Source organism: Rhinolophus sinicus, chromosome X (assembly GCF_036562045.2).
Source record: "Rhinolophus sinicus isolate RSC01 chromosome X, ASM3656204v1, whole genome shotgun sequence".
NCBI lineage: Eukaryota > Metazoa > Chordata > Mammalia > Chiroptera > Rhinolophidae > Rhinolophus > Rhinolophus sinicus.
Window position 1 is genome coordinate 38,895,892 of NC_133768.1, and position 16,677 is coordinate 38,912,568.

General features: G+C 38.0%; 1 protein-coding gene and 1 pseudogene across 3 annotated transcripts in view; both read right to left on the reverse strand.

The window, feature by feature from the left end:
* Window positions 1-4,952: 4,952 nt before the first annotated feature.
* Window positions 4,953-9,064, reverse strand: LOC109437461 (protein archease; annotated as a pseudogene).
* The window catches only part of ZNF41 (zinc finger protein 41), a 60,754-nt gene continuing 49,029 nt past the window's right edge, over window positions 4,953-16,677 (reverse strand). For 2 of the 3 annotated variants that reach the window (XM_074324013.1, XM_074324012.1), the window contains one exon: window positions 4,953-11,287. In XM_074324013.1, the coding sequence (XP_074180114.1) occupies window positions 9,240-11,287 (2,048 nt within the window). In that variant the 3' untranslated portion in view covers window positions 4,953-9,239. The remainder of the gene's footprint in view (window positions 11,288-16,677) is intronic. The other variant, XR_012493469.1, reaches the window with a different exon arrangement.

Here is a 16,677-nt window from a genome sequence, read left to right on the forward strand (position 1 = left end):
CTTCTCACTGAGAAATAAAAACCTTTGACATATCACCTGTTGATGTCTGCCATCGGAAAATCTTATTCATAAATACCCATTGGCATATTTCTTATTTATAACCCCTGTTGAAAATCTCTCTTTTTATAAGTAACCCCTATAATATGTATTTCATTGTTTCTTGGTGATTGAAATATCTCTATAGGCTTTCCTTAGAAAAGATTTTTATTAAAACATAGCTAACATACTGTATTATATTAGTTTCAAGTGTAGGTCATAGTTATTCAACAGTACCCACCTGGCACTATACGTAGTTATTACCATGTTAATGATTATGTTCCTTATTCTAAAGTGACCACCATTATAAACCTCTATATTCTTAAATATCCATCTGATGGTACAACTCATTTATGCCTTTTGGTGACAAATTGCCTTACATTTTAAACATCTGCTTATTGGCATATGTTCTGTTGCCCAGCTCATTTTACAAATACACCCATCATAAACACCCTTGTTGGTATATACCCCATTGGCATTACCTATTGTATATCTCCCCACTCATATACACCTATCAATATATCTCTGTTTCACAGCTCCACATTTACCAGGATCTACATTCATAACCACCTGCCCCCAGGTAGAACTCCACTGATGATGACAGGAGACAAATCTCTTTAGTCTTAAATACTCAACAAGGGCACGTTTCTCATTCACAACCCAATTTACAGATCTGATTTGCAAATACCTGACTATTGGAAATTTTTACATTGAAAATCTCAGTCGAACATATTCATACAATTTTTACCTACTGGAGAATATCTTTCATTGACAGCTTACATTGACATATCTCCCCTTTCTTAAATACTTCTCAATATATGTTACACTGATGAGCATTTAATAAATACAAGTTCCCCATTCATAGATACAAGTTCATTGGCGTACTTGTCTCAAACCCAGGTTATAATATTTCCCACTCATAAAAATCACAGCTACTCGAATATGTCTGTTACTCCACTGACAAATCTCCACATTTATAAATTTGTTCCTGTGACTTTTGCAGCCAAAATGGAGTCATAGGGACTGGATTTACCCTTATGCCTGAAACAGACAAAGCAAAAAACAGACAAAATATATTTTTAAATGGGCTTTAAGACATTGGATATCAGGCAGTGAAGAACAGTGATCCCTGAGAACAGGGAAGCAAATGAAGTTAACCCTGTGATTGGTCAGCATACTTCCTTGAGAGAGTTTCCAGGGCACTACACAGAGAGGGGGAACTGAGGAAAAGACTGGGGAATTCCCTGAGTTGAGAGGATACTGTGAGTCTAGGGAGAACAAGGCAGCTAGAATTCATAGGACACACCACCAGAGTGGAGAAAACTGCACAGAGAGAAGACCTTGGTAATTTGCCTAGGGTCCTCCTTGAGTATTTAATAGAGTACCCATCAGCACGTGTGTGAGGAAACTAACTGAAGCCAGGGAGAGAACCATCTGAAAGGATAAGAGGAAATGATGTCTGATGCTCACACGGGGTTGGGAATCATGCCTGTTCTCACCAGCCAGACTGGAAAAATAGGGCATTGGGTAGAGAATTCAGGAAGCTATTGCCTCACTAGTGGGGAATAATTAGATACACCTAGAAGGATTTTGGAAGCAAGACCTGTAAGAATCCAACTGTTTCCAAGTAACTCAGTTGTTTCCCAGAACAAAATTCAAGATAATTTATATAAATGCATAAATATCCAGTACCCAACAAAGTTAAATTTACAATCAATCAAATATTACCAGGCATGCAAATAGGTAGGAAAACAGAACACATAATGAGAATGATCATGTGATCAACCAACCCAGAACCTATACAAATATTAGAATTAGCAGACAAGGATATTTAAAAACTTATTATAAATGTATTCCACATGCTCAGGAAGCTAGTCGAGACATGGAAAACATAAAAAAGGCCCAAATACAGGACTTCCACTTCAGGGAAAATGGAGTAGATGCACGTTTCCCTACTCCTGTCATTAAGTACAACAACAACAACAACAACAATAACACAACAACAACCTGGAAATGATATTTATAAAACAAGCTCAGTTGGTTAGAGCACAGTGCTGGTAGCACCAAGGTTACCGCATGGGCCACTGTGAGCTGTGCCCTCCTTAAACAAACAAGATGACTCTGAAAGGTGGCGTGTAGAAGGCAGATTGGCTAGGGACCTCAGGACCCCAAAAAGCGCACACTGGTGAGTTCCATGAGTTTTCTTTCTGCCTCATGTATCTGAGACTATGCTAGAGAACCTGGCAACCTGGGAATGCCAATGAGCCCAGACAAGAAAGAAGACCCTGCTTTCTCTAGTCAAAGAACCAGGAAACTTTTAGAAAATAGTTGCTTTATTGCATCCAAACAGTATAGACAAAAAATGTAGCCCAACGCCCACCCACACTAATACATGCCAAGTGGGGAGCTTATATTTTTACCCTCAACAGGCTCTAAAAGTCATGCCAAACCCCTGCCAAGGTGGTGTCAGAAAAAAATGATTATGGAGTCAAGACTTTTGTCCCCAAGGAATAGTAACAAGCTCTCCCATATGTGGCATCAATAGGGACCATGCAGGAAGCGTGACTTCCTTTCTCACACAGTGGCCAAACCAGTTGTCCCTTCCAAAGGTGGAAACGTTTGTGTCAAATTCATTAATAAATGGAGAGAAGCAATAAGCTGAGAGTAAAAGAATGAATAAATGTGTTATGCAACAAGGAAAATCCATTACATTGGTGCCCTGGGAGGCTCAGAGCAAGATATGAGATTGTCTCTTAGTCATACCGGATGCCTGAAAGAATGAAGCCATATGTTGCTAAGACCCCTCCTACTGACAAATTGGAACGGAAGCCTGCAAACCTGAGTTGCTTTGGGAGATGAACTGGACCAATTGTTGATGACTGAGTGGGACTCTAGTAATGTGCCAGTGTCTTTTGACTATTTTATTTTATTATTTCTTTTGTTTTATTTTATTTTATTTTGGAAAGAACACTTAGGAGATCTACCCTCTTAACAAAAATTTAAATGTACAGTATATTATTGTTGACTGTAGGTACAGTGTAGTGTGCAGTTTACATCTACACACTATGATATGGTGGAACACTGGCATTGTTGCTAAGATTATATTTATACTGATGGTCAAATATATCAGAAAATTGGGTTAAAGATTTTTCAGGATATAATACAGGTGATGGAAAATGACTGGCTTGAGGAAGAAGTGGAGTCAGCTAACCATCAGCTAATTTCTATGCTGCACAAGTTTATCATAAGCTACAAATAGAAGTAGATCAAAGGGAAAGAATAATCAAATTAATATAAAAACATAAAAATGCATATAATAGTTTTATAGGATGAGTTCATTTTTTACTATTATTGTATGTCATATAAATGCTATACTAAAACTAGATGCCCAAATATATTTTGCTGTGAAAGAGCCTGGGCCAAAGGCTAGGGATAGCCTGCGTAGTGAAGTATTTAACCTTACCCAAAGGGATGTCTGGTCTTTGCCCTCGGCTTCTGGAAGATGATCTCTAGGCCCTTGAAAAGTCAGGCCTGACAGACGTGTCTTTGTTTACCTGGGGGCCTTGTGCCATTCAGATAGCAGCTATCTGATTTAGCATGGAGGCTCAGAGCCACATCAACAACAGCCTTCATCATGTTGTTGAAGGGGCTTTGGGTCTTGAAACTTGGCCTCCTGAGGGTTGGAAACTGAGACCAGCCATGTGAGCAGTCAACTGTGCCTACATGATGGAGCCCCGGATTGAAGGTTCTGAACAAAAGGCTTGGGTGCGTTTCCCTGGTTGGCAGTACTCCATGCTATTGCAATCAATGCCAGGAGAGTAATGCTACCTTGATTCTGTGGGGGAGATGATAACTGGCAGCTCTGCATTTGTTACCTTCCTGGACTCTGCCATATGTGTTTTTCTCCTTGGCTGATTTTAATTTCTATCCTTTAGCTGTAATAAAATGTAACTATGAGTATAATAATTTTCAGTGAGTTCTATGAAGCCATCTAGTGAATTATTGAACCTGAGGGTGGTCTTGGAGACCCTGCAATTGGTGTCAGAAGTGAGAGCAGTTTTGTGTGGGGACTGTTTCCTCTTATTTCTGTACAAGATAAACATACAAACATCAGTTGATTTGCTATATACTAGTAATTAACAAGAAAGTGAAATGAAAAACCAGTACCACACAATAAAGTGGAAGTAAGACAACACCAAGTAAAATAGCATAAAAATATGAAATACTTAGTTGGAAAACTTTGTCAGAAGATGTGAAAGAGCTGAACACTACAAAATATTGCTGAGAGAAATTGAAGAGTACTTAAAGAAATAGAGAGCTATACCTTATTTATGGGCCAGGGAGCTCAGTATGGTTAAGATTTCAATTTTCTCCAAATTGATCTATAGATTTAAACCAATCTCAATAAAAATCACAACTGCTTTTTGTCGTTGTTGTTGTTGAAAGGGACAAACTTGTTCTACAATTCATATGGAAATGTAAAGGACCTATGGAGCACTTGAGATATTGCTCCCTGGCATATGTCATCAGTTTGGCTCAAACCCATAAACATTCATAAATAAGTAAGTAAGTAAGTAAGTAAATAAATAAATAAATAAATAAACAAAGGACCTAGTAGCTAAAACAACTCAGGGGGAAAAAAAAAAAACTTTGTTGAGGTATAACTTACATTCCATATTTAAACTGATAGTTACAAAATAGTCATGGGGAAGTAAAGCATAGTATGGGGGAGTATAGCCAATAATATTGTAATAACTATGTAGGGTGTCAGATGGGCAGTACACTAATCAGGGGATCACTTCATAAATTATGTAAATGTCTAACCACTATGCTGTACCCCTGAAATTAATACGAAATGATACTGAATGTCAACTGTAATTGAAAAATAAAAAAAGAAATTGTACCGTTCAACAACCTTAATTTTGTAAATGAAACTTTATTCTTAAATGTACAACAGGCTCCAAGACAACACCTTATTCTAGCTATAGGTGGCAACAGGTGTTATGGCAGGGAATCCAGATGTTTAAACAGGAATGGAGTTAAGGATCACCTCAATGACCTTTATTAAATTTACCTAGTTGTGCAATTGTCACCACAAATTCTAGAACATTTACATCACCCCAATAAGATCCCTTGTACTAATTTACAGTTAATGACCATCCCCATTCTCACCCCACCAGACAAACCCTAATGTACAGCTCTCTATAGATTTGACTTAACAGACATTTCATATAATATACAAATACAATATTAGATCTTTTGTGTCTCACTTCTCTCACTTAGCACAATACTTTTGAGGTTCATCCATGTTGCAGTATTTACAGGCATACCTTGTGGAGATATTGCAGGTTTGGTTCCAGACCATTGTAATAAAGAGAGTATCGCAATAAAGCGAGTTGTAATCTTTTTGCTGGTAGAGGGTATTGCCTTCAGTTTGTAAAAAAAGCAACACCTGTGGAGCACAATAAAAGGAGGTATGCCTCTGTTAGTGTTTGTTCCTTTTTGTTGTGGAATATACCACATTTTGTTTATCTATTCACCAGTTGATGGATATTTAGATTTTCTCTACTTTTTGCCTCATATGAATAATGCTGTTATGAATATTCAAGGACAAGTGTTTGTGTGAACACGTTCCATATCTTTTGGGTAGGTAATAGGAGTGGCGTTGCTGGGTTCTACGGTAAATTTATAATCAACTTTTAAAGAAACTGCCAAACTTTTATAAAGTGGCTACACCATTTTAATGTATCCACACCAGAAATGTATGACAGTTTCTGATTCCCCATATCCTTGCCAACACTTGTTGTAATTGTCTTTTTTATTATAGCCATTTTAGTACATGTACTACAGTATTTCATTGTAGTTTTAATTAGAATTTCTCTGATGACTAATGATTTTTGGGCATCTCTTCCAGTGCTTATTTGCATATTTTATTTGGTGAGATGTCTCTTCAAATCTTTTGCCCATTTTTAAACTGGGTTATTTGTCTTATTTTTATTGAGTTGTAGGAGTTCTTTATATATTCTGGATACAAGGTCTTTATCAGATACATGATTTAGAATACCTTTTCATTTTTTTTAATGGTGTCCTTTGAAGCACAGATCTTTTTGGTTTTGATGAAGTCCAATGTATCATTTTTTTTTCATTATGGCTCATGCTCTTGGTGTCCTAAGAATTCCTTGCCTAACACAAGGTCAGAGAGATTTTCTCCTATGTTTTCTGCTAAAACTTTTATAATTTTAGCTTTTATATTTTCATCTCTGATCCATTTTTCAGTCAATTTTTAGTATGGTGTGAAGTAAGATTTAAATTCATTTTTTTGTGTGTGGATACCCGATTATCCCTGCACCAAATGTTGAAAAACTTTCCACATTGAATTTCCTTCACACATTTGTAAAAAAAATATGTTTACCATAAGTATGAGGGTTTATTCTTGGACTCTATTCTGCTCCATTGATCTAGGTCTCTATCCCCATGCCAGTACCATACTGTCATGATTACTGTAGTTTTAGAATAATTTTGAAATTGGGAGGTGAATGTCCTCCCACTTTGTTCTTTGGCAAATTCATTTTTGCTATTCTTGGTCTTTTTTATTTCTATATAAATTTTAGGATTAGCTTATCAATTTCTGAGGAAGAAAGCCTGCTGGAAATTAGATAAAGTATTAAATCTGTAGATCATGTGATTTTTCTTTAGCTTGTTAATATGATAGATTATATTGAATGATTTTGAATTTTGAAGCAGGCTTTCATCACTGGAATAAACCCCACTTGATCATGATGTATAATCCTTTTATATGTTGCTGAATTCAATTTGTTGATATTTTGTTGAAGATTTTTACATCTACATTCATGAGAAATAATGGTCTGTAGTTTTCTTGTGATGTGTTTGTATGGCTTAAGAATCAGGGTAATACTGGCCTCATGGTGTTAGAGAGTGTTTCTTTCTCCTCTATTTTCTGAAAGATTTTGTGCAGTATTGACATTATTTTTCCCATAAATGTTTAATGCAATTAACTAATTACAATATCTGGCTTTAGGCTTTTGCATGTGTGTGTGCTTGTGTGTGCGTGTGTGTGTGTGTGTAAGATTTAAACTTACTAAGTGCTTATATTTATATGTTTATGTGAGGCCCAGGCCTGGGTCTCAGATCTCTGATATCAGTCAGCTGTCTTGAGATACTATGGTGGGATTGGAGGACAAGGAAATAAAAACTAAAACCACACAGAGCTATCACTATACATCCACCATAATGGCTAAACTAAAAAAGATGGAAAATACCAAGTGTTGACAAGGTTGTGGAGCGACTAGAATTTGTATACGGTGCTGGTGGGAGTGTATGTTGGTATAGCCACTTTCAAACACCAGTTTTATAAGCTAAAACTGACTATATGGATACTCCATGACCTCACAGTTCAACTTCTAGATATATACCTAACAGAAATCCATAAATATGTTCACCAATAGATAGGGACCAAAATATTTATAACAGCAATATTCCTAACAGCCCCAAGCTGCAAACAACCCAAATGTCCGTCAACAGTAGAATAGATAAATATATTGTAGCATATTCACACAATGGAAGGTAATATGACAATGAGAATGAATTATCTATAACTATATTAAAAATATAGATGAATCTCACATTCATAATGTGAATGAAAGAAGATCAACACTGAAATATGAAATATAATTGACTCAATTTATATAAAATATCAGACAGACAAAACGAAGCTATGCTGTTAGAAGTCAGGACAGCGTTTACTCTTGGGGGAGCAGTGGTAAGGACTACGAGGGAGCAAAGGGAGTGCTTCTGGGGTGTGGTCATGTTCTGTTTCTTGATCTGAGTATGTTCAATTTCTGAGAATTGAACTCTATGCTTTGACATATGCATTTCCTATATGCATTATACTTTAATCAAAAGGTCTAAAATAAAATAAAATTGAATGCTAGAAAGAAAACCCCTTTTCTTATAAGTACCATAAAAACACAAGGGAAAATGAGCAAGTGTCTATATATCAGTGCTCAAAAAAAGCAGTGCTCTTTCTAGAGAAGTCTTCCAGTTATTCAACTGTAATAAACTATAGTTATATCTTAAACTAACCAACAATAATGCAAAATGACTTTATCCCATAGCAATCTACACAAAACTACTCTTACTATGCACATAGAAAATGAATATATCTTAACAAAATTGAAAGGAAAACACAATTAAAATTTTACTTATTGAAATCCAATTTCTCAATCATTCTTTTTCAATCAAGAATCCCAAAGAAAGTAGAAGGTTCAATGGATGAAACTGGAAGTCTAATGTCCTGTGGCTCAGGGTCAGTTACTAAGGGGATAAGAAGTCTGTGGTCTGCAACTTACATAAATGATAGCTTTTGGGGTACAGGTTAGAAGGTATAGATAGTGTGTTTTGAGTGTGAATCATCACCTGCTGCCACAGCATGGAATTCATGAGGGAACAATCGCCACCTTGAAATGTGTGCAACATTTAATAACTATATTCTTGTAACATAGGCTAGACTTTTGCCTAATGTGTCAGTGAATAAAGTAAGACTTTAAAAATTCTATTTCATTAAAAAATATACATATACCATGGTGACTTCTCAAATGGAAGAGAAAGAACAACTCTTCATGGCAGCCTTTTCTGTGTCTTCAATGTCAATGATTGCAAAAACTTCTGGCTTTGACTCGCAGATCTGCACCCCCAAATAGGTTTTTGCCTTGACTTCAGTGCCCTGCAAGTATCTGGACAATGAAAACTCTTCTCCCCACCCTAGAACTTTGAAAAAATTTTGGGCCAGTATTGAATACTTTTACATCCCAGGGTATGAAAAACTAATCAGTGCTAAATTTACAAAGTCCTTTATCCAAAAAGTGAAATATAAGAGACCACATGTTATCTCCTGGGGTCTCTATTTCTACCATTTGCAGGAGCTTGAGAGTCACTATAAGAATCATGAACCCAAATAGGACTATTGCTCAAATGCTTTATCAAAGTCTCCCTGTGCATATAATTGCATACCAACTGTGGTGATGCAGTTACTGGTATTTGAAGGATACTTGGCTTTGTCTTCTGTTCACTGAAGTTTGTCATATCTCCTTCCCCTGCACAATGACTGCAGTATTGGGCGCTCCTCTTCCCTACTATGAGACATCTGATGCATGCCGAGTTGTAATGTTCTGATGAAGGCTTTTTCAGTCACTGCCTTTATAAAGTTTTTCTACACTATGAGTTTTCTGATGTTTAATGAGATTTGATCTGTCAGTGAAGGCCTTCTGACATTCTGTGCAGGCATAGGGTTTCTTTCCTGTATGAATTATCTGATGCATACTTAGTGTTGCTTTCTGGATGAAAGCTTTCCCACATTTACTACATTCATAGTGCCTCTCTCCAGTATGCGATTTCTGATGGATAGTGAGGCGTGACTTCCAAGTGAAGGTTTTTCCACAGTCACTGCATTTGTACGGTTTCTCTCTAGTATGGATTTTCTGGTGTGTTATGAGATTTGACCTGTCAGTAAAGGCCTTTCCACATTCAGCACATATATTGGGTTTCTCTCCTGTGTGAATTTTCTGATGCACACGCAGTTGTGACTTCTTAGTGAAGCATTTCCCACAGTCACTGCATTCATAAGGTTTCTCTCCAGTATGAATTCTATGATGTGCAATGAAGTGTGATTTCTGGATGAAGGCCTTTCCACATTCAGGACAGACATAGGGTTTCTCTCCTGTATGGATTCTCTGATGCACACTTAATGTTGATTTTTGGATAAAGGCTTTCCCACATTCATTGCATTCATAGTGTCTCTCTCCAATATGAGATTTCTGATGTATTTTGAGGCGTGACTTCCAGATGAAGGCTTTTCCACAACCGTTGCATTTATAGGGTTTCTCTCCAGTATGAGTTTTCTGGTGTTTAATGAGATTTGACTGATCACTGAAAGCCTTCCCACATTCAGCACACATATAGGGTTTCTCTCCAGTGTGAGTTTTTTGGTGCGTAGTGAGATTTGTTCTATGAGTGAAGACCTTTCCACATTCTGTACATATATAGGGTTTTTCTCCTGTGTGAATTCTTCGATGCACATGGAGTTGTGACTTCTTAGTGAATGATTTTCCACAGTCACCGCATTCATAAGGTTTCTCTCCAGTATGAATTCGCTGATGTGTATTGAAATGTGATTTCTGGATGAAGGCCTTCCCACATTCAGTGCATACATAGGGTTTCTCTCCTGTGTGAATTCTCTGATGCATCCTGAGTGCTGATTTTCTTGTGAAGGCTTTCCCACATTCATTGCATGCATAGAGTTTCTCTCCAGTATGAGTTTTCTGATGTATATTGAGGTCTGAATTCTGGGAAAAGCCTCTTCCACATTCACTGCATTCATAAGGTTTTTCTCCTGTATGAATTCTCATATGTCTAAAGAGATATGACCTGTGGAAAAAAGCTTTTCCACATTCACTGCATTTATAGGGTTTCTGCCCAGTATGAATCTTCTGATGTGTAATGAGGTTTGACTTGAGAGTAAAGGCCTTTCCACATTGAGTACATATATAGGGTTTCTCTCTTGTATAAACACTCTGAGCTACATCAATTTGTGGGTTCTGAGTGAAGACTTTCTCACGCTTGTTGCATTCATGGGATTTTTCTCCAGCACGAATTCTCTGATGCTCAAAGAGATGTGACTTCTGGGTGAAGCTCTTTACATATTCAGTACATACGTAAAGTTTTCCCCCAGTATGAATTTTCTGATGGTGGATGAGAACTTGTTTGTGGCCAACATGCTTTTCACATTGATTATGTTCACAAGTACTTGCTCCTGTGTTAGCATTCTTATTCTTAGAGGAAGAGTTATGGGCAAAGTTGTTGCCATTTTCAAAAATCTTATCAAGGTTTGTTGTTGCATTGCTTTTATTATGATTATGTAAGTTCAAAGTGTGCTTCAAACTCTTTCCAAATGTTTCACAGTTATGGTGTCTTTTTATTGAAGGAACAAGCTTGGTACTCACATGAATTATTCTTTCAATATTTTTACACCCATAGCCCCTCTCTTTAATGAATACTTTCACATGATTTAAAGGGTTATTTTGGTTTTCTTGATATCTGTCTAGCTGGGCATTATCTTGCCATAATTCTTCTAAAATGGAACACAATGACTCTTCTATGGATTGACCAAATTTCTCACAGTGGAATGAAACTTCTTCAGAAATTCTCTGTTGTTGGGTTTGCTCAATGTCCTCATCTAAAAAGAAAAAGGAAAAATGAAAATGTCTCAAAGAACAATTAGCAGAGGATAGAGGGTACATGTAGTTGAGACAGGATGAACACAGAGAAATAGAAGACTTCATATGACGATAATGAAAATAGTAATAATGCAGTAATACAAAACTCTTCTAAAACACTTACTATATGCAAAACAATCATGTACCATTTGTGATGCACCAGGTACTGTTCCAAGTGCTTTATACATAATAGCTCATTTAATCCTCACTAAACTCTAAAAGGTAACTATCATTATCAATCATGTTTCACAGATGAGGAAACAGAAGCAGAGAAGTCATGTAACTTGGTGAGTATCAAGTAACTAAATAAGTGAGAGAGATGGGATTTGAACCCATATCCACTACTAAGAGGTCTGGATAGTGAGTAGAATAACTAGAAAAAGGAACTGCAATCTGTTAAAGGGAAACCTGGCATGCAAGAAAGATTTCAGATTGCATGTCCTTATTTCATATGTGCTCTAAAACCTTACTAATCTCTGCTTCCTCTTGCTTTTCCCTCTGAGCCATTATGAGCATAAATATTTAATATATGTGTCTCACACATCAGTTCCTCTATATTAATAGGAAAAACTGTTGCAGCATCAGCCATCTTGACAAAGACAAACAGTAAGTAGTATCTGTGCTCCAACTCCATAGCCAGCTGCAAGTCTTCCTTGGGCCCAGGAATATATGCTTTTACCAAGTGTAAAATAGGAGAGGGAAAGCCATCTACGGCAGAAACTTCAAGCCATCCATCCAAATCTATTGACCTCTCCTTTTATAGTAACAGAGTGTAGCTGGGCAAAACATTGACCAGCTTCGCTTTGTTCTCACCAGTGGAGTATGAGCAGAAGTGATATGTGCCACTTCTCGGAAAGGCCTTAAAACGTGGGCAAATATTCTCCATTCCTCCTTCCCTTCCCATTGGACTCAACAATGACCCAATATTAACCACACAGCTGACAACAATGCCCTAGGAGATGGCAGAGCAATGCTTTGGGACATGGTCCCTGAATGATGCGTCAGGATTAGAGTGGACTTGTTGAATGGACCCATTCACCTCAGAATTCTTACATGAGAGGATACACATTTGTATTAAGTTTGCTGTTTTGCTCCTCTGTGCATATTCAAAACAGACTCTAATTTCAGTATACCTCTAGGGAGGTTGTATCTGCTATAACTTTATAAAGCAGATATGGTACCACGCATGCTGACACTCAATTTGGAAGTTTTGTGTTATAACAGAAAGAATTAATACTCGAAGGCTAAAATTGTTACCATTTCATGCAGTTGTCTTCCCTTCCCAAATATAACCTATGGTCCTTTGAATTCCTCCGAACAGACACTTGAAAAACCCTTTTGAGAGAAAGCAAAATATTCTCCTCTGTCTATCTCTCCAAATTCAACACATTTAATTCACTAAGTGTTTTCCACACTTTGCTTCAAAAAACTGAAGTATTCAGCTTTCTATGAATGCGTCCTGGTTCTAGTGGGCTTACTCAGCGTGCTCTTCCCACACGGGCAGCTTGTCTAGCACCAGGCTCCTGCAGCGTGTGTAGCTTTGCCAACATCTGGCTCCTGATGTACACGCAGCTTCCCCAGCAGCCAGCTCTTGCAGTGAGGGTGGCTTCTCTAGAGCTCAGCTCCTGCAATGAGTGACTTCTCCAGGACCCCGCTCCTGCAGCACGAGTAGCTTCTCCAGCTCCAGGCTCCGGCAGTGTATCGCAGCCAGCAGCACCCAGTGGTTAACCCTGGCAGCCCTCTCAGCTGATTGGTGGTGGAATACCTCCAGCAAGACTAGCTCTTTCTGAAGCCTGAGAGGGCAGATTTCCAGCAAGTTCAGCCAGTGTGGCACCACAGCAACTCTTCTGCCATCCATGAACCATAGCTGTGCCCTCCCAACAAAGTCTGGATCTCACCCCTCAGAAGCAGGGGAGGCATTTCCTTGGGTGCTCCTGTACAGTCCTAGAGGTACTGGCTGTTCCTTATTCCCGCTGTTCCTGTTTTCTTTAGAGTTCTCTTTACTTGTACTAGCCAATCCCTTGTTACTCTGATCCCACGATAGCTAGTGGTTCTTTATGTTATACTTTCCCTGTTCAAATACGTATATGGTTTCTCTCTCCTGATCAAAGGGTACGAACTTCCAGTTATAAGATTAAAAAGTTCTGGGGAGCTGAGGTGATTATAGCTAATGATACTGTATCATATACTTGAATGTTGCTAAGAGAGTAGATCTTAAATGTTCTCACCGCAGAAAAGATGGTCACTATGTGACAGGATGGAGGTGTGAGCTAACACTACAGTTGTAATCATGTTGTAATTTATAAATGTATCAAATCAACACATTGCACACTTTAAACTAATATAATGTTATATGTCAATTATATCTTAGTAAAGCTGGGAAAAATAGCGTAAAATATGGCATACCTACGGATAAATCTGATAAAAGATGCATAAGACCTGTACACTGAATGGTAGAAAACATTGCTGAGAGGAATATAATTGTTCATGAATTGAAAGACCCAATAATATTAAGAAGACTTCGATTATCTCCAAACTGATCTCAGTCAATGTAACCCCAATCAAAATTCACTTTTGTAGAAATTAAAAAACTGATTCTAAAATTCATATGAGTATACAAAGGACTTAGACTATCCCAAACAATTTGAAAGAGAAGAAAACAAAGTTGGAGGACTAATGCTACATTTCAAATTTATTATATAGCTACACTAATCAAGACAGTATAGGAATGGTATAAAGATAGATGAATAGATCAATGGAACAGAATGAAAAGTCCAGAAAGAGACCCACACACAAAATGATAACTGATTTTCAATAAAGGTACAAAGGGAATTCTGTTAAGAAAGGACAGTTTTCAAAATAAATGATGCTGGAATGACCATATGGTCACATGCAAAAAATGAACTTCAATCCACACTTTAAATCACATACAAAAATTAACACAAAATGGATCATAGAACTAAATATAAAAGCTATTTAGATTAGGTAAAAATTTCTTAGCTACAACACCAAGAGCACAATCCATAAAAAAAGGAAACAAAATTCTCTATAGAAAACTGAGCAAAAGAAAGGTATAAAAAGAGATTTGTACAAACACTCCACCAAAGAAGATATATGAATGTCAGATATTAGATGTTAAGGAAATGCTAATTAAAACCACAGTAAGAGGGGTGGCCAGTTGGCTCACTTGGTTAGAGCGCAGTGCTCATAACACCAAGGTCACAGGTTCGATTCCCACATGAGCCAGTGAGCTGCACCCTCCACAACTAGAGTGAGGACAACAGCTTGACTTGGAGCTGAGCTGCGCCCTCCACAATAGATTGAAAAAAACAAAACAAAACAAAACAAAAAACGACTTGATTTTGGAGCTGATGGGTCCTGGAAAAACAAACTCTTCCCCAATATGCCCCCCACAAAACAAAAAAATTAAAATAAAATAAAAAACACAGTAAGATACCACTACTCAACTATAAGAATGGCTAAACTCTCTGTCCTCCAGTGTGCAAGAAGAGGTCATGTGAGCACACAGCAAGATAGCAGCATTCTGCAAGCCAGAAAGACAGCTCACCAAGAATGGAATCGTCTTGCACCTTGATCTAGGACTTTCCAGCCTCCAGAACTGTGAGAAATAGATGCCTATTCTCTAAATCCCCAGTGTATGGCATTTTGTTATAGCAGCTGGAACTAAGACAAGGTGCCTTCTGGGAGAGCGATAATCGTATTTGAAGGAGATTCAAAATGCCCACTGAAAAACAATGAACAGCTTCAGCATTGTCACCAGTGAAACAGAATCATCACAGTAAAACTGTCCCACATCTTGCCTCATGGGTATTTAATGTATCTTTAGGAAAGTAAAGCGAGGCCTGTGCTACTTTGGAAGGATGTGTTGCCTCACCCCAAAATTTTAGAGGTATTCGGGCCAAACATTGAACCCTAGGAATGCAATTCTCTCCCATTCTCAGCAGACTTCAGAGCAGATTGGGTGGTTCTAGATAATAAATGGTCAAAACTTCCAGAGCTAAGTAGAGCTTTAATGTAGCTTAGATTCTAGCAACACATAAATACCTCTGATAGTTCTAGGTTTTAAGTATTAAAAACTTAAGTAAAATATTTTATTAATTTAGTTTAAAGAGAAATAAACTGATACAACTTTCTGCTTAGATAAAAAAAAAAAAGAATGGCTAAAGTTTTTTTTAATGGACAATTCCAAGTGCTGACGAGGATGTAGATTAACTAACTCTCATACATAGCTAGTTAGACTATAAAATGGTACAGCCACCTTTGGAAAACAGTTTGGTAGTTTCTAACAAAGTTAAATATATACTTATCGGGGCGGCGGGATAGCTCAGTTGGTTAGAGCACAAGCTCTTAACAACAAGGTTGCCAGTTCGATTCCCACATGGGCCAGTGGGAAACAATGGCTTCAGCTTGGAGCTGAGCTGCCAGTGGGCGGCCGGTTGGCTCAGTGGTTGGAGCGTGGTGCTCATAACACCAAGGTCACCGGTTTGAGTCCCACGTGGGCCAGTGAGCTGTGCCCTCCACTAGATTGAAAACCAACGACTTGACATCCTGGAAAAACACAGTGTTCCCCAATATTCCCCAATTAAAAAATAAATAAATAAATAAATAAATAAATATATATATATATATATATATATATATATATATATACTCATCATACAACACAGCAATGTTTACTCTAGAGAAATGAAATCTTATCATCACACAAAATCTGTAAGCAGATGTTTATATCACCTTTCTTCATAGTCACCGAAACTGGAAACCATCTAAATATTCTTCAACTTATGAATGGATAAACAAACTGTGGTATATCCATACTAAGGAATACTACTCAGAAATAAAAAATAAACTTTGGAAACATACAACAGTATGAATGAGTTTTGAACCCATTATGCAAAAGAAGCCAGGCTCGGGCCCGCCCAGTGGTTCAGGCGGTTAGAGCTCCATGCTCCTAACTCCGAAGGCTGCCGGTTCGATTCCCACGTGGGCCAGTGGGCTCTCAACCACAAGGTTGCTGGTTCAACTCCTCGAGTCCCACAAGGGACGGTGGGCAGCACCCCCTGCAACTGAGATTGAACACGGCACCTTGAGCTGAGCTGCCGCTGAGCTCCCAGATGGCTCAGTTGGTTGGAGCACGTCCTCTCATCCACAAGGTTGCCAGTTCGACTCCCGCAAGTGATGGTGGACTGCGCCCCCTGCAACTAGAAAACGGCAACTGGACCTGGAGCTGAGCTGCGCCCTCCACAACTAAGACTGAAAGGACAACTTGACTTGGAAAAAAGGCCTGGAAGTACACACTGTTCCCCAATAAAGTCCTGTTCCCCTTTCC